The 21091-nt window shown below is 54.6% G+C and overlaps 3 protein-coding genes across 3 annotated transcripts; all 3 read left to right on the top strand.

Moving 5' to 3' along the window:
* Positions 1-322: 322 nt before the first annotated feature.
* Positions 323-2737, top strand: LMXM_33_2050 (putative ATP-dependent RNA helicase; the record flags this gene model as incomplete). The annotated part of the gene is made up of 1 exon (XM_003878708.1): positions 323-2737. The coding sequence occupies one exon, from the start codon at positions 323-325 to the stop codon at positions 2735-2737; it is 2415 nt and encodes an 804-aa protein (XP_003878757.1).
* Positions 2738-8113: 5376 nt separating this feature from the next.
* LMXM_33_2040 (hypothetical protein, unknown function) lies at positions 8114-9364 on the top strand (the record flags this gene model as incomplete). The annotated part of the gene is made up of 1 exon (XM_003878707.1): positions 8114-9364. One exon carries the CDS (start codon positions 8114-8116, stop codon positions 9362-9364), a length of 1251 nt encoding a protein of 416 aa, XP_003878756.1.
* An 8014-nt stretch (positions 9365-17378) lies between these two features.
* LMXM_33_2030 (conserved hypothetical protein) lies at positions 17379-20897 on the top strand (the record flags this gene model as incomplete). The annotated part of the gene is made up of 1 exon (XM_003878706.1): positions 17379-20897. The coding sequence occupies one exon, from the start codon at positions 17379-17381 to the stop codon at positions 20895-20897; it is 3519 nt and encodes a 1172-aa protein (XP_003878755.1).
* Positions 20898-21091: the final 194 nt, after the last annotated feature.

Raw genomic sequence — 21091 nt, 5'->3', positions numbered from 1 at the left:
TGGGCTAGAGTTCCCGGTGCACACGTAAGCGACGTGGAGCAACCCGTAACCTTTCTCCCTCTCGCGCCATTTTGTGTCCCCACCGCATGTGTTCAATGAGCCCCGTACAAGACCTTCTGTATGCGCTGCTCCTGCTTTCCTTCCCACTGCACCTAACTCTCGTGTATTACTTTCCCGAGCCCTCTGTTTTCTCCTTCGTCGTCCATCTGCACGGCAGTAAAGCATGTGAACGGGTCTCATAGAAGCAGACCTGCTCCACACCACCGCTGCTGCGCCAATATTCTCCACCCTACCTTCTTTAGCGTAGGGCATTGCTGCCGTCATGACTGGCCATGGAACGTGGGAGGCGGCAGTGGAGTCGGTAGCCGACTCGAAGAAGAAGGGGGGCGGCTTTCAAAGCTTTAACCTGGAAAAACCGCTCCTCGATGCTATTCTGAAGCAGGGGTTTTCCGTCCCCACCCCGATCCAGCGCAAGGCGATTCCGCCGATGCTGCAGGGGAACGATGTCGTCGCCATGGCCCGCACCGGATCAGGTAAGACAGCGGCGTTCCTCATCCCAATGCTGAACACTCTCAAGGCACACTCAAAGATCGTCGGTATTCGCGGGCTAGTGCTCTCCCCGACACGGGAGCTGAGCCTACAGATCTTACGCAACGGTTTCGCGCTTAACAAGTTTCTTGATTTACGCTTTGCTGCGTTGGTGGGTGGCGACTCGATGGACCAGCAGTTCGAGCTTCTGGCGTCGAACCCTGATATCGTGGTCGCCACGCCCGGCCGCCTGCTGCACATCATGGAGGAGGCTTCATTGCACCTCACTAGCGTGCGCTGCCTGGTTCTGGATGAGGCGGACCGCCTCTTTGAGTTGGGTCTGCAGCCGCAGATCGGTGCCATCATGCAGAAGTTACCCGAGTCCTGCCAGCGTGCCCTCTTCTCCGCGACAATGCCTACCGTATTGGCGGAGTTCACGAGCGCCGGGCTGCACAACCCGGTGGTCATACGCCTGGACTCGGAGATGAAGCTGAGTGACCAACTGAAGCAGAGCGCTTTCCTCGTGCGCAACGACGAGAAGGTTGCCGCGTTGATCGTGCTGCTCAAGCGCGTGCTGCACGTTGGCGAGGCGGCGGCGAATAACGCGCAGGCGCTCATCTTTGTGGAATCAAAGTTTCATGTGGAGTTTCTGCAGATGATTCTGACCGCGTACAGCATCTCAACGAGCGCGGTGCATGGACAGATGGACCAGGAGGCTCGCCGCCTCGCGGTGCGTAGCTTTGCGAAGCGTGAAACAAGCGTGATGGTGGTCACGGACGTGGCGGCGCGAGGTTTGGACTTGCCGCTGCTCGACAACGTCGTCAACTTCTCCTTCCCCTTCAACCCCAAGCTGTTTGTGCACCGCGTCGGTCGTGTCGCGCGCGCCGGTCGTTCTGGTACGGCCTACTCCATCATGACCTTCGAGGACTTCCCGTACTACGTGGATCTCATGCAGTTCATAGGCCGGCCGCTGCAGTCTGCCCCGGTACCCGGCGACCTCCTCTTCACCGCAGATGACGGCTGCTACGGGCGCTTGCCCGAAGAGGATATCCAGCTGGAGCTGGACTTCCTCAAACGTCTGCACGAAAACGACGTGGAGGTGCGCAACATGGCGCGAGTGGTGCAAAACGCGCATAAGAAGTTCAACCGTACCAAGAAGAAGCCGAGCCACGAGGCGATTCAGGAGGCTCGAAAGCCACAGTATGCCTTTGACCGCACCCCGCTTCATCCAATGCTGCTCGAACGCCTCGGCAGCACCCGTGTGCGCGCTGACGAGGTGCGCTTCGACCTGAAGCGATTCAAGCCGAAGGAGCTGTTCCTGGAAATAGGCTCCAAGGAGAAGCTGTTCGAGATTCGCCCGCCGGAGACGGCGCAGTCCTTGGCACGGTCTGCCAACGCCGAAGGCGGGGTGAAGAAAGGCGGGGCCGCCTCCGTGGCGCCACCAGCGAAGCCGCTCTCCTTCGCCGAACGGATGCTGCAGCGTGCGCAGGAACGCAGAAAGCGCGAGCGCGAAGTTGGCAGCAGCACTTCTGTTAATAGCGACGATGCGGTGATGAACCTGGTGACGCACCCTCGTCAGGCCGCACTGGGGCAGGAGGAGAGCATGGAGAGCGGCGCGTACCGTGACGAGAACTTCTTCATGGACCTTGAGCGGCGAGACACGCTGAACAATGCGCACTACTCCGTCAAGGATGCGACGATGGACATGACCGCCGAGACGGCTGAGGAGGCTGCGCAGCAGCGGCAGGTGTTTGCGTGGAGCAAGAAGAAGAATCGTTACGTCCAGATGCACGTCAATGACGCCAAGGCGCTCCTGAGAGGCGTGAAAAACGAATCGGGCAAAGCGATCAACTACAAGAGCAAGCTTCAGGCCTACTCAAAGTGGACGAAGAAGAGCAACATGCGCATTCAAGATGTCGGTGAAGAGGAGGACCTCGTGCCGCTGAAGCGCGCCAAGGCAGCGGCGTTGTCGTCCCAGCCGGAAGACGGCAATGACGGCAATGGCGACGACGACTTTGTGGACATTAGCGACCCGAACCAGGGTAAGAAGCTCCGTATCGGCCGCAAGCAGAAGCGGCTGCCCAAGGACGGTCATGTACGTTCGTTCGAGGAGATGGCGGCAATGCGGCGCAAGGCGGAGAAGGAGAAGAGCCGCCTTTTGCGCAAGAAGCAGCGCAGTGGCGCTGGCAAGAAAAAGAAGAGTAAGTAAAAAAAACAAGAGAAACGCCCAACAGTCTACCAAGCGAGATTGGTGTGCTGGCGAGGTAGACCTCGCGGGAGGGAGAATGTTGCAGCGGAAAGAGGGCAGATCCGTGTGTGTGTCAGAGAGAGTGTGCGCCTGTGCTCGCCGCGGGCGACTCTATGGGTCTCTCTCTCTTTCTGAAACCCACTTCCTAACTTTGATACGACAAGGGTGCGAATTTTGTGGCGTCATGGAGCACTGAACAGGGAGCGCCGCTTGGCCTTCTCGACGAAGTGTCACCTCGTTTTTTTAATGATTCGTGGTTCATTTTTCTTTGTCTTCAGTAATGACGTGTAACTGTGATACCCCCTTCCCGCACCGAAGCGGAAAAATAAACGATTCGATCAGGCGAATGCCGAAGGAGCCGCTTGTCGACCTTATCTGTCTCAGTGTACGTGCGCGTAGAGAGACACGGTGGCGGGTCCACAGTGGAAAAAAAATAGGGGCCTACGCGACGGGGAACACACATCCACGTCTGATCCTCTGGCACCTTTCCATGGTCTTTGGTGGCTCACGGCTGTCGCCGAAGAGCGTGGATAGTGTGAGTCCATGTGCTCGAAAGCTCATGTTTTTCCTGGGCACCACGTGCATACCCACTCAGGGCACCGCAGCAACAAGGGGGAGGTCTGTGCCCGCATGCAGGTCCTTTTCTGTCACGAATGTCGCCTCTTTCCTTGGCGCGAAGGCAAGCAAGCAAGCACAATAGACTGAAGGGGAGAGGGTCGCCGCCGTCGTTTAACGGGACCCATCGTCGCTTGCGGTATCTCCGTTGTTGTAGGAGTGCCTTTCCAAAACATTCGTCACTGTGCGCTGTCAGGCCTCTTCTGTCCAACTCGTCTCGCATGTCCTCTCCCACCTTCTCTTTTCCTGTGTACGTGGGGTTTCAGTTGTGCTCACACGCTATCGACCACCGTCTGTCCCCTCTTCGCATCCGACGGAATGTGCCTGCTCTATGGTTGCCGATGCTGCTAGAGAGCGCTGCAATCAGGAACGCTGCCGATGCGTGGCCTGTGACAATGTCATTTTCTCCTCTGCGTTTCCGTGTTGCAACCCCTCGTCGTCATTCGATTCTCGTTCGACATTGTCTATCTTCCGCTACACGAATAAAGTGATCACGCGAGTGCGCGCGCCCTCGCTTGCAGAGGAGCACCGCAGCGATGCCCGCTCGGCAGCCCCGCCAGGTGGCACCCCTCATCACGCCATCACTGCCACCTCATTTATGCGGCATCTCTAGCACACTGTATACAGACGTGCCTTTGGAGAGTGCCGAGCTACTCGGCCGAAGAGGCCTCACTTCCCCATGCGTTGCTGCACACGGTCGGTGAGGAAAAAGAGTTGGGCAAGTGGGTCGCACCTTCAAGGTGTTCCCGGGGGTGCAGCTTGGGCTCTCGTCGCAACGGCTCCTCGGTGCAGCGACACCAAGATGCCAGTTCGCCTGGTGCTGTGGCGTTGCCGCCGGGGAAGGAGTCGCTGTACGGTCCTCGGCGGCGTGAAAGCACTGCCACACGGTAGTAAGTGCGAACCCCGCAAAACGCGTGGAACGGGGCGAGATGGCGTGGTGGCTAAGCAAAAACGAAGACTTCGCTGTCTCATGGGCGAACACCACCCTCACGAACAGCGGCAACGGGACCTGTGCGGCCATATTCGTACCGGATTCCGATGCAGACCACCCAAGGTGTGAATGACCGCAAGGGGATGCAACCAGGGCAGTGTTGCTAAACAGCTCCGAGGAGCGAATGAGAAGTGCCCTATCGCCTTTCGGTGTGGCAGGGAACAACTCGGAAGAGTTGACCTGATCACCGCTGCTGGGCGTTGTCGCTGTTTCATTGGCAGCAGCGGCTACCACGTTCCAGGGAAACTGGTCTGCGCACAGTCAAGCAGGTGGTGCCAATTGCGGTTGTTTTCACCTGTCGTACCGTGGCAGTCGCAAGAACAGCGCGGCCCTATCTCTTCCCTCGCCGAAGAGCCACGACACTGTACCTCGATAATGGCCAGCTCCTGGAACGTTCCGCGCCACCACAGCCACTACGTCTGAAGACCGTTTCAACGAATCCCAGAAGATCCCCCCCCCACACACAGCTCTTCTCCTGTCACGCAATGTCGAAAAGGATGAGCGGTGTGGGAAATGGGGCGCATGGCGACGCGTGGGTGAGTCACCCACAGCACTCATCTTTCGGGAAGCAGCAAGGCAGGGGGAGACAAGGCAAGAAAACTCGTACAGCTGCTGCGACCGCTGCCTTCCATTGACTCTATTCCTGACTGGTCTTGTGTCATCCGGGGTGAGATCGTCGTGAAGCGCGGCGCATCTTCAATTTTTTGCGGAATGATGGGCACAGGGAGCCGGATCGCCGGCGGACGTCTTCGAGACGCCAAAGCAGCGAGGACGCTGCGCGTCCCAGCAACAGAGCGTAATCGCGACAGCGCGCGCGGTGACGGATTGTATCGCCAGCACCAGCCATTTCGGCGCATGCGGATATGCTCCTCGAGAATGTTTCCTGGCGTTCATGGGAAAAGGAATGTAGAAGGCATGATGCTGCGTCGGCGACAGAGTCGAAGAAGAGCGACGCACGTGAACGTGCCCGCCTCTCAGCTGCTTTATATGTCGTAAAATGGTATCAAAAAGGGGTAATAAAGAACTGCGTTGTCTGGTATGGACAAGGTCCCTCTCTCTCATTCTCTGTGCGCGTGTGCGTCGCGGGTGATCGGCGGATGACACGCCACGCAAACATGTTCGTGCAGGAAAAGAGGCAGGTGGCGCATGAGCACCTCTGCCGGTTACATGCCTCCCTTCGTATCTTACGACGGAGCCACACGTTCTCGTGGCGTGTATACCTTCCTTCACCCTCCCCCCGAACTCCACTGAGCAACCAGGGAGCGCGGCAGCGAAGCACAAGGGAGCACCGACCACTTGGCTTTGGGTCTTTTCATGCTCCGAGGCAAGTCGAAGGGGTTTGCCTGCTCCTTCCCTCCCCCTCTCCCCCTTCGCGCTCCCCCCTCTGTGCTGTTTGTTCGGGAGGGGTCGAGAAGGGGTATGTAGTGGGGGAGGGGTTAGTAGTTCCCGTTATGCCTCCCCGACATCTACGGTACACAATACTGGAATCCTCTTGCTTCGCCTCCTTCTCTTGGTTTCTTGCTCTCTGTATCGCCGCTGTCCACACCACCGTTGACCTCGCGTATCTTTCATTTTTTTTTCATATCTTTCTGTTGCCCAAATTCATGTGTGTGTGTGATCCCGGTGGTCGCGTGTGCATGCCTCCGGTCTGCAGATTGTAAAGCACCATATATATACAAAACACGAGAAGAGGAGGAGGCGAAGCTGCATTTCGTCCTTCCCACACCTCCTCCCCCCTTCACCCGTCTCCTCCCCAGCCTCACGATTACCCCGTCCACACCGCTCAACAGCTTCTCAACCTACGACACCACTATCCATTGTCCATCATCACACGCCACTTCATGTTCGTACTCGCCTCGCGAGGCGCTGTCGATCTCCTCCTGGTCTTTCCTTCTTAGCTCTTCCTTTTGGATTGGTGTGATTTAATTGTTCTCTCTCTCTCTATATATATCGCGTGTGTGTGTTTGTGTGTGTGTGTGTGTTTTGTTTGAAATTGGTTTATTTTGGAGTTTTTGTTTCTTCATATCTTCGTTTTTTTTTGTTTTTGTTTTATTTTTCGTTTTTTTCTTTTTCTGTCTGTTTTTCGGTGGTGGTTCTCGTCGCGCTCTCCCTCTCGTTGTCGAGGCTGTTTTGTTTGTTTGTTTGTTTGTTTGTTTGTTTTTTCTTTTGTTTTTTCATCTTTGCGCCTTTTCTTCCGTGTGCCTCATCATCATCATCATCATCATCATCCCTACTTTCAGCCCCCCCCCCTCTCTCCCCCCGTTCTTCTTTTTTTTCTTTTGTTGTTGTCTCGTTTTCGGATTCCCCACCTTCGCTGAACCGCTGAGTGGCGCGTGCGTTTTCGTTTCGTCTGCTCCGTTTCGCCGGTTTATCGGGCTCTTCAGCGGAGAGAAGCGCTTCAGGTACACTTGATTGAACTACGTTGCTTCTTGTGGTCACCGCAGAGACCTTCACTTACCTATATTGCCGTACAAGGCTACGACTGGTATTGGTGAATGCGGGAGAGAATCACCTTCTTTCTTTACTTTTCTGTGTCTCTGAATATTTTTTGTCCTCTTCTCCTTCTCGAACTGTGCTACTCCTGCCGTTCGTAAGTGTTTTTGTTTGTTTATCACGGCTTCAGATTTCCTATCTGATTCTTGCTTGCTTTCCCTTCCCCTCCTTTTTTTTCCAGTCAGTGTGGGTGTTGGGGTGTGCGCCCTGCTCACGGCTTCCTCGCTCCCGCTCCCTCCCTCCCTCCCTGCTTAGCTCATTACGGCTTTTCGGGAGCCGTTTTTTCTTTTCCTTTGTGTGTATGCCCGTGTGTGTCTGAGCGTCCGCTGAACCACTATCACCTACCCCTCTTTGCCTCTACCCATTTTTGCCAGCGAGTGGAGCGGACAGCTCTCTTCCCCTACGTTCCGGTTTCGAAAGGTAAGGAGCAAACACACGTGTGAAACGACGCGGTCAACCCGAACAGCGAAACGGCTCGACTCCTTCCCGCCTTTTCTGCCGTTCCTATCATACGCGCTCCCCCTTTTACTGTTTACCCAGCCCGAACGCCCAATACGCGCCACACATACATACATACACACACATAAATATATATATATATATATAAACATACAAAACGCTATAGCAGGCGCAAAGAGCTTAAAAAAGAAAAACTCTCTCTCTTTCACCAGGTTCCCTTGCGCTTCCCCTCCCTCCTTCTTCCTCCGCCTTCCCCTTGTTCCACACATACACACACACATTCCCGCCTCACCCCCGTCCCCTCCTCTGTTTGTGTTCTATCTTGTCTATCGCGGTAACGGTTGAGTGCTCTTTTTTTGTTTGTTTTCGGTCTTTGTTGTTGTTGGTTGCGTGTGCGTGTGTGTGTGTGCTGCCCCTCCCTCCCTCCCTCTTGTCTTTTTTTCTCAGCTTTGCTAGCTCACCGTTTCCCTGATCTTGTAAAGTCTTTCACTCACCCACTCTCTCTCCCGTTTTGTGACATTTCGTTTGTTTTTCCTTTTTATTATTATGATTAATCTGATTTTTCGTAACATCTATCGTGTGTGTGTGTAGTGTGTATGAGCCACGCATGGAATGCGGTTGCAGCTGATCTTGGTTGTTGACACTCTCTCCCGCACCCCCACCCCCTCTCTCTCTGTCACTAGGACGTTTTTTGTGTTTTCGCGTTCGTTTCTTTTGCCATGCTCTCCTGCGGAGTTTCGACGGCCGGTGGTCGGTCGTTCGTAAGCAACGGCGTCCCCATGCACGGCAGCTCCATCCGCTTCGCAACACCACCGCGTTGCCACAACGCTTCTCTTTCTGCCGAAGCTGAGCTTACTGTTCTCACTGCAGGTGTCTCCTTAGCACACGAGCAGATGTGCACTTGTAAGGTGGGGGGCACCGTGGTCAACCGTACGCCAGCGGACGGCGCTCTGCGATGCAAGTCGAATAGCTCCCTTAACACTGTCGCTGCTTTGTCTGCCGATGTGTCGCCGCGGCAGCGTCGATGCCGCGCCAACTTCACCTCGAGCATTCTTGCGGAGTGCGACTCGCCGTGTGGCTCACCTCGCGTGCACCTTACTCGGCCCTTTTCTAGCCGGAGCTCGTTCGTGAAGCCGGTGCTCTGTGGTAGTTTACCGAGCACCGGAGCGCCGTCGCTCAAGGCTGCCGACGGTGCCCTGGCAAACCGCAGCTCGAGCGGATTCCATGGGGTATCGCCATCTCTCTCAGCTACCGCAAGCGAGGCGGAGGAAGATGTCACTGTGACGAGTGCAGAATCAGTCTTTGTGACTGCCTCTGTGGAGCCGCTGGCGACGCCGGGCAGCATCGCCTTTACCGGCAACGATGCGAGGCCGTCGAGCTCGCCGTCCTTTACGTATTTCCCCAGCAACGGCGGAGGCGCTTCTCAGGAAGGCTCGTCGTCGACTAGCGATAAGGCAAACGCAGTCGGAAGCGTTCCTGTCTTCCGGCTCAGCAGCGTCCCTGGCATCCGTGATGCATGCGGGGCTATCGTGAACAACAACAATTCTACCGAACATAAGTTCTTCGAGCCTTTGCAGTTGGATGCTGCTAGCCACCTCTTCTCCCCACTGCAGCGACTCTCCAGCGTTCACAGCTCGCAGCGCGGCAGCTGTTTCTCGACTCTTGAGCCACGCGCATTTGACTGCGGTCGTGCACCTGTCGATCACAAGGACGGTACGCTCGCATGCCCCTTGGCAAATGTCCACCAGAGCAAACTGTGCGAGATCGTTAAGCAGCAGCTGCTCCTGCACGCCTGCCTTGTGTCGATCGCACGGGAGAGGGATGAAGGGGGTGATTTGCAGCGGCGCGGTAACTCCACTTTAGAGAAAGCACAGTTGCAGCAGCAACGCCGCCGCTGCAGTCGTCTGCTGTCCATTATTTGGCTGCTCTTTAGTGTGTTTCTCCGCCTTCCGCTCCACATTCTGAAGCGAGCGCTAACTGCTTCGGCTGGCGAATTGCGGAAACTCTTGCTGTTGACACAAGAGTCCTAAAGTGCATTTTTGCCATGGCGCACCCGTGGCCAAATGAGAAACAAACAACAAAAAGAATAGGAGGTTTCTTCTCCTCCTTGTTTTTTTTTTCCACTTCCTCTTTTCGAAACGCGATTTGTTGCTCCTCCTCCTCCTTGTTTTGTTTTTGTTTTTATCTCTGTTCGTAGCACACACGGATTAGTGACGATTCAGGAAACGCTGTTGAACTCGTGTATGTGTTTGTGTGTGTTTGTGTGTTAGGGTTTCCTTTTGATATATATATATATATGTTCTTTGTCCCCCCCCTCTCTCTCACTTTCCCTTTTTTTTCAGTGGTTTCCCTCGTCCTGTGTATGGTGCGCGCGATCCCACTCTGTATTTGACTTTTCTGCTTCTTATCTTCCGTGATCTGAATTGACACCTCTGTTTGCTGTGTGACAGACGAAGGCTGTGCGCTCCTTCTACCCTCTTCCCTTGGGACTTCTCTAGGGCCGCTTTGTTCCTTTAGTTTTATCGATTTTTTTGGAACAGGTAATGCAGAGAAGACTCACTGTCATTTCGATTGACAGCGGGGGAGGAGGGAGGGGAGGAGGAGGTACCGGAAGGGAAGCCAGTGGATAGATCTGCGCGTCGAGGAATGGACGAAGAGGGAAGGGCAAACTGGTGCTCTATATGTTTTGTGCATGCGCCTGGTGTTTTTATGCACGTATGTTCCATTTTTTCCTGTTCGAGTTCGCACCGCTACCTTTTCTCTCTTTGTCTTCGTTATCCGACCCACGTGCACCTCACTGAAGCTTCTCTCTCCACTTATATGTGCCTTCTCTTGTCTGCCGCGCATATTTCTTCCAGCTGGTAGAGGTCCCTCTCATTCCTTGTTTTCGGCTTCTCTTCATCACCTCTGCAACTCGTTTTTTTTTTCACCCTCCCCCCTCCACTCTAATTTTTTCTTTTAACAAGTTGATCCATGTTACTTTCCTTTTGTGTGTGTGTGCGCGCGTCTAGGGGGATGTGTCTTTTTTGTTTTGGATGCCTTGGTGCTCTCACCTCCTCCGTCGCTCTCTCTTTATAGCGCTTTTTTTTTAGCTTTCGTGTTGCTGATGTCATGATTTTCTTTTTTTTCATGTTTCATTCGGTGACTTTTCATTTTGTTCATCGGATCTTCTGTGACGTTTTTTTTTTTAGACTCCCTGCTGTCTTTCTCCCGCGTCTGTGCGGAGGAAGGACACTTGTTGGGGGGGGGGGGGATGTGCCAATCACTGATTCTTCCACCTTCCGCTCTCAAGCTGGCGTCGTTATCGCTTTTTTTTTTCGCCCGGCCCTCTCCCCACCGTGGTCTTCTAATGGGGCAGGAGTGTACCAGAAAAGATGGACATCATTGTCATGCGGGTCTGCGGAGAAATGGCCTCCTTCCTCCCCCACACGCTTCCTTCGCAAGGAACGACGCGCGTAGCCGACACCCCGGTGAATGTCTCTCCTTTTTTTTGCAGCCTTTGCCAACCTCCTCACGCGCGCACGCGACAAAACGCTGTACACGCGCTTGCGTACGCGAGGAGGATGTGTATCCCCCTCCGCTTGTGCGTCCGTGTCATGGGGACGGGGCGGAGGGGGAAGGCTCAATGTTGCTTGTTTGTATGCGTGTCTTTCTGTGTTTTTTTTTTCTTGTCGCTGCCACTCTACTCGACACTGCTCCAAGCGCCAGCCCGTCTTTCTAGTCCTCGTGAATTTGAACCGTTGTTACTGCGAAAGGTTCGTGGAATGAAGATATCCGCGCAGACAGAGACACACAGGTATCTGCGAAGGATGCGGCGTGTAGTTGAGCGCGGCCCTCAAAGGTGCTGAAGACGCAAAAACTAGATGTGTAACAAAAAAAGGATCTAAAGGGCTGTGCCGTACAGGCAATATACCAAGCGAAGTAGATTCTTCCCTGCCCCGTCCCCCCCCACTCCTTTCCTCCTCCTCTCGCTTGGGCTCTCGCTCTATTAGGAACCCCCCCCCGCCCACACACACACACACACACAGACACACCCCGCTCAGTCCCTCTCTCAGTCTCACCTTCTATCTTCCTCCTGTGTGCTTGGCAGTTGTCTACTTCACGCTGTACCTATTCATTTTTTCCTTTTTAGTGTGTGTGTGCGTGTGTGTTGCTTCGTTATATATATGTGTTACTCAACATCATCTTTCCTCGTTGTTGGTTTCCTCTTTTGTTCTTGGTCCCCACGCCACCCCTCAGCTCTCTTGTTTTTTTTTGTCTTCATATGGCGCCTACTGTCGCTATATATATATATATAATTTCCTGCGTCTGAGGTGCTGGACAGCTCCCTGACTTTTGTTCGTTCTTGTATGTGTGCGCTAGCGCGTCAGTACATCCTGTCTCTCCCTCTATGTGTGTCTTGTGTGGATTTGACGCCATCTTTCTTTCCTTCCCTGCGTTCGATCTATGATCGATGTGATGTGGCTTTCATTGGCCGTCTATGTAGACCCGCCTATGTTTGTGTTGTTGCGGTTCCTTTTCCTACTTTTCTTTTTTGCGTTTCATTTTTTGTTTTTGTTTTCTCTCTCTCTCTGGGATGTAGAACCGGTCACTCGTTCCCGCTTTGGATACTGGCATTCCTCGACACTACCACCGCCTTCTCCGCCCTTTCACGGTTTGGGCGTCTCCTCACCGTGACTTCTTCTGCACCTGCCACCGCAGACGTCTTTAACTTTTACACTCACTGCGTACGCCTCAGCGTCATCCTCACCTGCACCGGGTGGAACAAACACCGACGCCTTACCACTTGATGGACCTTGTTCTCTCCTTTTGTCCTTCGTCCTTCGTCCTGCCCCCTCCCCCCCCCACCTCTGTCTTCGTCTCGAAGAGCAAACCTTTGATGAGCCTCATGGCAGCAGCAACCGAGGGCAACACCAGCGGTGCCGTCTCACTTCCCACTCTCCCCCTGCCCTATGCGAGAGTAGCACACCCCTAGTACCAATCGCAGAGAGGACTCCCACGTAGAGAACATGTTAGCGTACATGCTTGATCGTACAAGAAGTCAAAAAAGCTCAAATCCGATTGTTTCATTGTGCTTCTGCACATTACACGCGAACGGTTCCCTTCCGTCTTCCCCTCGCAACCTTTTTTTTCGATGTTAACGCCTAACGTTCTTTTTTTTTGGTCATGATTTTCCTTTCTTGTTTTTTATTTATTTTGCACTCTGCTTACCGTTTCTTTTTTTTTTAGTAATCGGGGACGGCGTCACCGTGGACCACTCCTATCCCCGCCTCTCTCTCCCCTCCCTCATCTCCTCTCTCAACTTGATGTCCTCGTCAAAGGGAACCATACAACAACAACGACGCCCCTCTCTCCATCGCTCTCATGTCAGTTCTATAGAAGATAGCAGGATAGTTTTTTTTTGCTGCTGTTGTTGCTCTTCTGTTTTGCTTTTCTTGCACCGCAGAAGAGATAAATAGAAGCGTGAGCCTGAATTCAGGCACACACGCGCGGACACACACGCTCTCCCGTTTTGTCTCTCTTGTGCTAGAACACGAAACAAGGGCGAGAGGAGGAAGAAAGACGGTGTTTTATACCTTTCCTCCTCCTCCTCCCCCGTGCTACGTGTTCTCGCATCTTTTCCGTCCTCCATTCGCAATGGGCAGTGTTAGCCTCCATTAGTAGTATAAGGAAGCACTCACAGAGGGGGGGCTGCGGTCTCCAGTCTTCTTTTGTCTTTCCCTTCCCCTTTCACGATGCGCTCTCTCGCTCTTCTCCTCGCGGCTTGAGCGGACCGCGAATGAGAGACACCGCCGGCGATGTACAGAAGTCACTTTTGTGTCCGTGCGTCTGTGCATGCGTGTGTCTGTGTGTCATTTTCTCAGAGGAGTCCCTCCATGTGGTGCTATGCCTATGTGTGTTTCCATGTGTGGCGTACGAAGTTCACTTTTCTTTTTCTTTGGGGGAGTTGACACCTGCAGCGCCAAGGGCGAACCGCTGTGTGAGTAAGTGACACGTCCTCATACCCTCGATCATTGCCCACCATGGACGCTTCTCTCGCACACGCACACATACCCCCCCCCCACACACACACACGGACGCTCGCACGCACACGCACACAGTGTTGATGCACGAAGACGACGACCAGCAAGTCCACATTCACTCGCGTCTATAAATTGAGGGATGCCGCTTGAACTCGTGCTTTAGCTCTTCCCTTTTTTCTTTTCTCTCTTTTCATGCCCTCTCATCTGCACTCCGCCTTCGTTCTGGGTATAGCGGTCACAGCCGACGCATTTGAAAGACGAGGATCGGTCTCAGCCGCACCTCTGGCCGTGCTCTTCCTCGTTGTTGTGTGTGCCTCTTTTCGTGCATGTGCTAGCTTTGCTGTACCCCCTTTTTTCTCCCCTCCACTCGTTGTGTGTTTCACTGCCTGTCTATGTTCTGTTCTTGTGATCATCGTTGTTTGCCTCATCATGACGTCTTCCCTCTCTCAGCGGTTTGGTTTGTAGAGGTGTGTGTGTGTGTGTGCGCGCGCGCCCCCTGCCTCACTCTCTCTTTTTCAGCTTTTTTCAGCTCTAGACTACCCTTTCTCTCTCGCTGCACCAGGCGTCGACGAGGGGCTCGCTTTAGCTGTTCCATCCATCCCCCTTCTCACGCTTCCACCCGTCTCATCGCCCACCAACCTCTGATGTGTGGTATCACAATCAAGAGGAGGAAGTAGGGGGAGGGAGGGAGGCAAAAGGTAGACACGGTAATGAAGAGACTGGACAAACAAGGAACGGTGAAAACGTCGAGACGCGCCCGGGAAGGGCGCGAAGTAATATGCACTTTATTGTGCTGCTTTGCGTGAGCCGCGAGCTGTTCTCGCGCTTGGAGCGAATCGTTCGTGCCGCGTCCTCATACCTGCACCATCGGTGACTCTTTTTCTTAGTCTTCCGGTACATCAATTATCCTCGATTCACATGCACACGCACACACACAAATAACGGATACAATTACGCGACATCAATGGCTGATGCCTCCTGTCGCTCGTCCGACTTGAGAGCATCGTGATGTGCTCCTTCACGTTCGTCTTTCTTTTTTCTTCACTTCAGTACCTGCATGTAGGTCTTTGTGTGTCTCATCGTGTGTGTTTGTGTGCGTGTGTGTGTTTTGGCTGAGGGGGGAGGAGGGAGGGCATGCATATGCGTATTCTCGGACTCGGATCGTTTTGTCTAAACGATCCAGTACCCTCTGTTTATTTGCTTGATGTGTGGATGTGGTGGTGCTCATTATGGAACGTGCCACTGTATGCTTAGCATACATGTGATGAAACACACACGCATACCTACGCGCATTAGGCATACTTACGTACACGGCTTGCGAAGGATAGAGTCGCGCTCTCGGACTCATCTGCACACTCACAGCAGCTGCCGGGCACACAGAAGGCGCCTGGAAACGCCATCTCTCTCGGCTTCATCCCGAAAGTAACGGCAACCGCAGCAAAAAGAGCGGAAACGAAGCTCGTATATTGAACACACAATCGTGCGGGACTTCAGGCGTTTCTTTGTTTCTTTTTTTGTTGTCTGTTTCTGTTGTCCCACGCTTGCTGTCGTTCTTCTCTAATGTCGAAAGGCGTGTTGTGGGTGCCGTTCTTCTCCCTTTTTCTTCGCTTCTTCACTTCTTCCGTTGCGCGTTCTCTTGTTTCTTTGTTGGTTAGCCTATGCCTGTTTTTTTTGGTGTTGTGGTGGTTCACCTACGTGTACGTGCTTCTATATACATATATATATATATAGATGTATATACTTGTACACAAACATATACATATATGTGTGTATATGTGTGTGTATATGTATGTGTGTGTTCGCTAGTACGAATTCGTGGTGGTGGGTGTTTTCCTTTTTGTTTTTGAGGTAAAATACACACACACAGAAGCGTCAATTTTCCTCGTGCGTTGTGACTCCTGGTCCTTGTCTTCGCTAAACGGTACACTTCGGAAAGACATCTTTCGCTTTTTTTTTCGGTCTTCGCCAATCCACCTGTCCTCCGTGCCTAGGCATTGGTTCGCGTGCCTGTGCACGTGTGTGTGTGCTCTCCCGTAGCCTCTCCTGTGTGTTAGCATGCGCGGGTGTGTGTGTGGGGGGGGGGGCTCTTTTCCCGAGCCTCTTGCCGATTGTAGTAACCGCGTGCGTCTCACTCTGTGTCTGTGCCGCTTCGGCATGTCCGCATATGTGTGCATTGTGGCCTCTTTTTCACTATTCTTGCCTTTTCCTCGGCCCGCCTCCTTTTTGTTTCGTTTTGTTATCTAATTCTGTGTTTTTTTTTGTGTGTGTGCGTGTTTGTGTCCGTGTCCGTGCGTGTGAGGACCTTATCCTATGATGTCGGTGTTTCTGCCTGTTGCTTTCTGTGCTTTCATAGGTTCTTTGTCTGCCTGCGTGTGTCTCTCTTGTTTTTTTTCGTGTTCTTTTCTGTGTTCTACTCTTTTTCCTCACAACACCCTCGATGGCTTCGATGGATGTTTGTTTCACGTGTTCGCCTGTTGTCGGAGTCTATGTCTATGTCTATATATATATATATATGTATGTGTGTGTGTCTTCTCGTACCGCTGCTGTGGGGGAGCGGTGCCCGTGGAATTGTCACCTCTCCTTTTGTTTGTTTTTCTTTACTGTCAAGGAATGGGGAAGTGTTTATCGTGCGGTCGGGCCTGACTTATTGGTTAGCTCCTTTTCTCTTGTAGGAAACACTTTTGTTTTCCTTTTCTGATTTTTGTCTTCGTCTTCGACTTGCTGTTTGCCAGCGTTCTCACCATCTCGCACTCCGTTCCCTCGTGGCGCTCTGCGTGGTCTGCCTTGTCGAAGTACCGCCGAACCCTTTCTTTTTTTTGTTTGTTATTTCATTTTTTTTTGTTTGTTTGCCTCGCTTCACCTTCTCTGTTGGCCGCGTTGAAAAGAACAACGAAAAACCCCTCGAGGACTCGTAGACGGGGAAGTATCGGTGCCATTCCTCCTGCAGGCATGAGTAGAAAGGCGCTCAATGAGGAAAAGGAAAGTGGCAACGTAGGTGGTGGTACATCAAAGAAACGGCGAACAACAGGAAGCTCTCCGCAGCAGCGTATCGTGAAAGGAGTGCTCTTTTTATTACTATTATTATGATGTTGCCTGTGCGCTTCTTTTTTCGTTTATGGCGGCATCGCGAATGTCGCTCGTATCCTCGGCATCTGCCACGTAGTCAGCGACATCGCAAAAACTCCATCTCAGCAGGCACACACACACCCTAAAAGTGCAAAAGAGGTGGAGAAGTAGGCAATGAGAAATATTCTGCACTCCATTGGCACACGCTCCCTCTTGTCCACTCAGAGTCGGCGTCTCCTCCGGATACCTGTGCAAAGGTCTTCTCGTACGACGGACAATGGATCCTCTTTGCCGCAGCGGGTAAGGCGCTGGAGATGCTGTGCTCATCTACAGCCGTGTACCAGTCAGACATGCACCTCTCCGAGAGGATAGTTCTGCAGGCACTTCATGGCAGCCGGCTGAAGATGACAGAATCGGGTAGTTGGCGCGCCAGCGCGCCGTGGGACTCGGGCCAACTACCCCATATGGTAATTGCAGGGGCGGAAACTGGCTGCTAAAGCGAAGAGGCGTTCCAATCTTGTGTACATTGTGTACAGACGAGTTGCGAATAAATATTATCTCCTCTTCCTCTGATGCCCCCCTCCTTTACCTCCTTCCTTTCACCGAGCCTGTGCGCTCACGGAATTATCGAAGAAGCCAACTCTTCTGTGCTGGAGCGTGTCCTTATTGAGGTGCACAAAGCCGAAATCATCGTGTTCGTAGCAGTGATTTTGGACCATTCGGGTTGCCGACAGCCATGAAGGGAGTGCGCCAACGAGGACTTCGCGGCAGCAGTCTCGCCATGTCGCGCTCGGAACGTGCCTCCAAGGAGCAGCGCGGCCATGGACCGAACAGTGCCCCAAGGTATGCCGCCGCGTCACCATCTCCGCGAACGCTGGGGGCTCTCGTCCCTCCCACGACACAGCAGCTGCAGCACGCACCGCTTGTTGCGTTCGCACAGTGGAATGAGACGGCCATGGAGGCGCTGCGGAACGGCGACGGTGACTCCAGTCGTCGCATTCTCTCGGCCCTGCTACCGGTTCTGGAAGCACGCCTGCACGCCATGCAGTGCAAGCCATCCGCTCACACTACTTCCACCGCCATCGAGGCGTGGCGTCTCGCTCATGCGCTGACGCTCAACAATTACGGGTGTCAACTACGCCGCGACGGGCTCACGGATGAAGCACTACGGCAGTTTCTGCGCGCAAAGCAGGTCGAGACGCTTGTCTTCGGGAATCCATCCTGCTCCACGATGCTGAACCTCTCCGCCGTCCTCCTGAGCAGCGGGGCGGCGGAGGAGGCGCTGACTATTTCGAAGGAGTGCGTGATGGCGGCGCAAGACGGTGAGCCGATTCTCTTCATCACCGCTCTGCATAACCTTGCCGTCGTGCTGGGGCAGCAGACCAGCGAGCGTGAGCGCAAAGCCGCTCTACCAACCATGCTGCAGGCGCTGCGTGAGGCACAAAGCGCACTCAGCGAGCAGCACCCAACCACACTCATGCTCAAGGAAAAGTGCGGTCTGACGTCGGGCTGGATCTCGCAAGACCGCGGCGCCGAGGTCGGGCCTGAAATGGCCGCGCCTGCGCGTGTTGCGGAATCGCCTATGGTGAAAGGCACGTTGCATGAGGGCTCGGGAGCGCAGCCGCCTTCGCCGACGCCACTGACGGCGCAAGAGAGTGCTAGAGCTGCACTGCACACCCTGAACTTTGGAGAGCCCGTTCATACCCCTCCGATCGTACACGCCGTCGCAGTTCTCGACGTGGCGGAACCGGTGCACGGTGATTCTCATGGGTGGAAACAAGATGCGTACCCTGATTCCGCCTTACGGCACTCGCCGGACGCAGATGCGCGCAGCCAACGTTATGTGGGGAGAGTGACGCAAGATAATCAGGACTCGCTCCTCTCACTGCCCCGACAATCAACGCAGCTCGACTCTGTGGCGGGCGCCGATGCTGTGCGCGCCACGCCCCCGAAGATGCCGCTGGGAGAGAGTGCCTTGTATGAACCGCTACAAGTTGCTAGACGGCAGAGCAGCGCCGCGGCCTCAATCGATCAACGCTGCCTCAACTCTGTCAATCTCTTCGGTATGCAGCGTAGCGTCGCCAGTACGCCCCTAGAGACGGTGCTGCAGGAGCCTTTCCAGACTGTGTCTCTGATGATGAGCCGCAGCGTCCCCAACCTTGTAGGACCTGCTGGGTCTATAGGAGACCTGTACAAAATGGACAACGAGGACGGCAGAAGGGGCCCCGGCTTTTTGCGCTTCAGTTTGCCGCCGCGCCTGCCGGCAGCGAGCACGGTGTCTTTGCCGCTGCGCAAAGTCGCTCCTAAAGGAGTTGTGGCAGGGCCATCAGGCGCAACCGAAGAAGACCGTCGCAGGAAGCCGTTACCCGCGACGATGCCGCGGAGCGTCAGTAAATGGAGCGGTGACAGCAACGTAGAATGCAGTACGGCAACGACGCTTATCCCGATAATGGCCACAACTGGGGGCCTAAAGACGGTCGACAAAGGCGAGAAACCAGCCCCCGAGACTGAGGGCCGCGCGACATTACCATCCGTCCCGCAACGAAGCGTTTTTGGGTGCAATGGTTCCTTGTACGCGCGCCGGACTGTGCACCGTGAGGTCCAGAAGCAAGAGGAGATGGCCTACCGTGCGCAGAGGGAGGCTGAGAGGAAGGCCGCGGAGGCCGAAACTGCCTTTCAGCTGGCTCTCCAGAAGATTCAGTGTCGTACTCAGAACACCGCAGCCGTCACCATACAGCATACGTGGAGGCAGTGGTGGGGCGCTATTGGTCGAACACGCCGAGATGTGCAGCTGCAGCGACTCGAGCAACTGCAACGCCGTCGCCGTGAGCGACTGGCACTAGGCTTCGTGGCTGGAAAGATACCGGGCAGGTCTGGAAAGGTCACCATCCCGCCGCCACCGTCCCAGCAACACGGTCACGTCGGTGGCTACGTTGTACCTGCCGTGGTATTGCGGTGCGGGAGAAAGTGGCTAGCCAACACCGTTTGTGTCCGACATGTGGCCAAGAGCCACCGCAGCCCAGTTGACGCTCACCTGCATGAGGCAGATGTGCGTCGCTGCGTCTACCGAATTCAAGCGTTGTGGCGTGGCGCCATTGTTCGCCACTGGCGCGCTCAGCACCAGCAGCAACCACAGTTAAACGGTGAGAATGCGTGTATGATTACCGTATCTTCCGCGTATCGACTGCGCGCGGAAGCAGAGCTTCGCGAGTACTCTGCCCTGGTTCTGCAGATGGCGTACAGGAGCTACCGTGCGGGCCAGCTGCGGCGTCGGCTCTACCTCGAAAAGTACGGTGGACCGGCAGCGGTGATCCAGCGCTGGCTGCGATGCATATTGACTGATCAGCGCAACCGCGGCGTTGACTCGCGCACCATACGCATGCACAGCGCGGCGGCGAGGACGATACAGCGCCTGTGGCGCGGTTTCCTAGGTCGTGTCGCATTCCGCATGCGCGAGCTGCGACTTCGAATGCACCTTGCCGGCTCCTACCCATTTGCCATTGAAGCAGGTATTGGTACTGCACGGCGCCTTGCCGCGATCGACGCCCGCGAGGGCAGGGCGGCAAGGCACATGTCGACAAAGACCTCCACGCCCCCATCACCCGCTGCAGTGAAGAGGGCAGACGCGCGTCCTTCGTCGGGTAGAGCAGATTCCTTTGCTGCCGGGAAGGCGGCGCTCGAGTCAAACTGCACTGCAGCACTCATCGACGCGTATGCAGCTGACTGCTTCCAGCGGAGCGGCGAGGTGTATCGACTGCGTGACGCGGAGCGAGACCGATACCACATTGGCCTTTATGTGGACGTAATAGCCACCAAGGAGCGGCGGGCGTGGCAAGAGTCCTTGCGATTACGGTCTACCGAAGTGCTGCGCCGACGTGTCGTGATGGACACCCGGATTCACGAAGAGCAGCGCGCCTTCACGGAGCACCGGGCCGCACTCGTCATTCAGCGTTCCTATAGGGCCTGGCGAAGGATGCGGGAGGACCCGAGTAGGAACACCAGTTTTCTCTACTACTCACGTGCATTCTACCAGCAGCAAGAGCTTCGTTCCCTGGCGGCGCGGAAGCAGCGGCAGCTGGACACCGCGCGAGGGATAGAACTTTACGGTGATTCGACCATGGCGATGCGAGCAGAACGCGTGAAGGCAGCTGAGGAATTAGCTTTGGTGGCAGACTGCAACGGTCCTGCTAGCAGCAGCAGCAGCGGGCCGAAGGGGGTCATCGAGGTACCGCGCAAAGGTCCGATGAAGATTGCGTCGTACGCTGAGCGTATGGCACGGAAGCAGCAGCGTCAAGAGCAAGAGGCGATGCAGCGCAGGGACGAGGTATTGGTTGACCTCACCTACCCACATGACATGGCGCACGCGCGAGAAGGACCCGATGAGTGTGCGGCACGCATTGGCACCACCTACGAGCATCCTTACTACATCCCCTACGTGAACGGAGAGCATTGCCGCACTCTTGGGATTGATTAGCACAGGAGAGCATGAAGCGTCCACAGGTGTTTTCTTTTTGTTTTTACGCTGAAAACGCTCATATGCACGGAGCAACGGCTGTACCTTTCTCATCCTGCACTCTGCTTTGAAACCACCGTTCTCTACAGCTCAATCCTCCTCGCTGGCTCTCCCCTTTGCTGTGTGTGTGTGTGTGTCGTCGTCGTCGTCGTTTG

This window comes from Leishmania mexicana, chromosome 33 (genome assembly GCF_000234665.1).
Source record: "Leishmania mexicana MHOM/GT/2001/U1103 complete genome, chromosome 33".
NCBI classification, from domain to species: domain Eukaryota; phylum Euglenozoa; class Kinetoplastea; order Trypanosomatida; family Trypanosomatidae; genus Leishmania; species Leishmania mexicana.
This window is presented reverse-complemented; position numbering and strand designations above follow the sequence as displayed.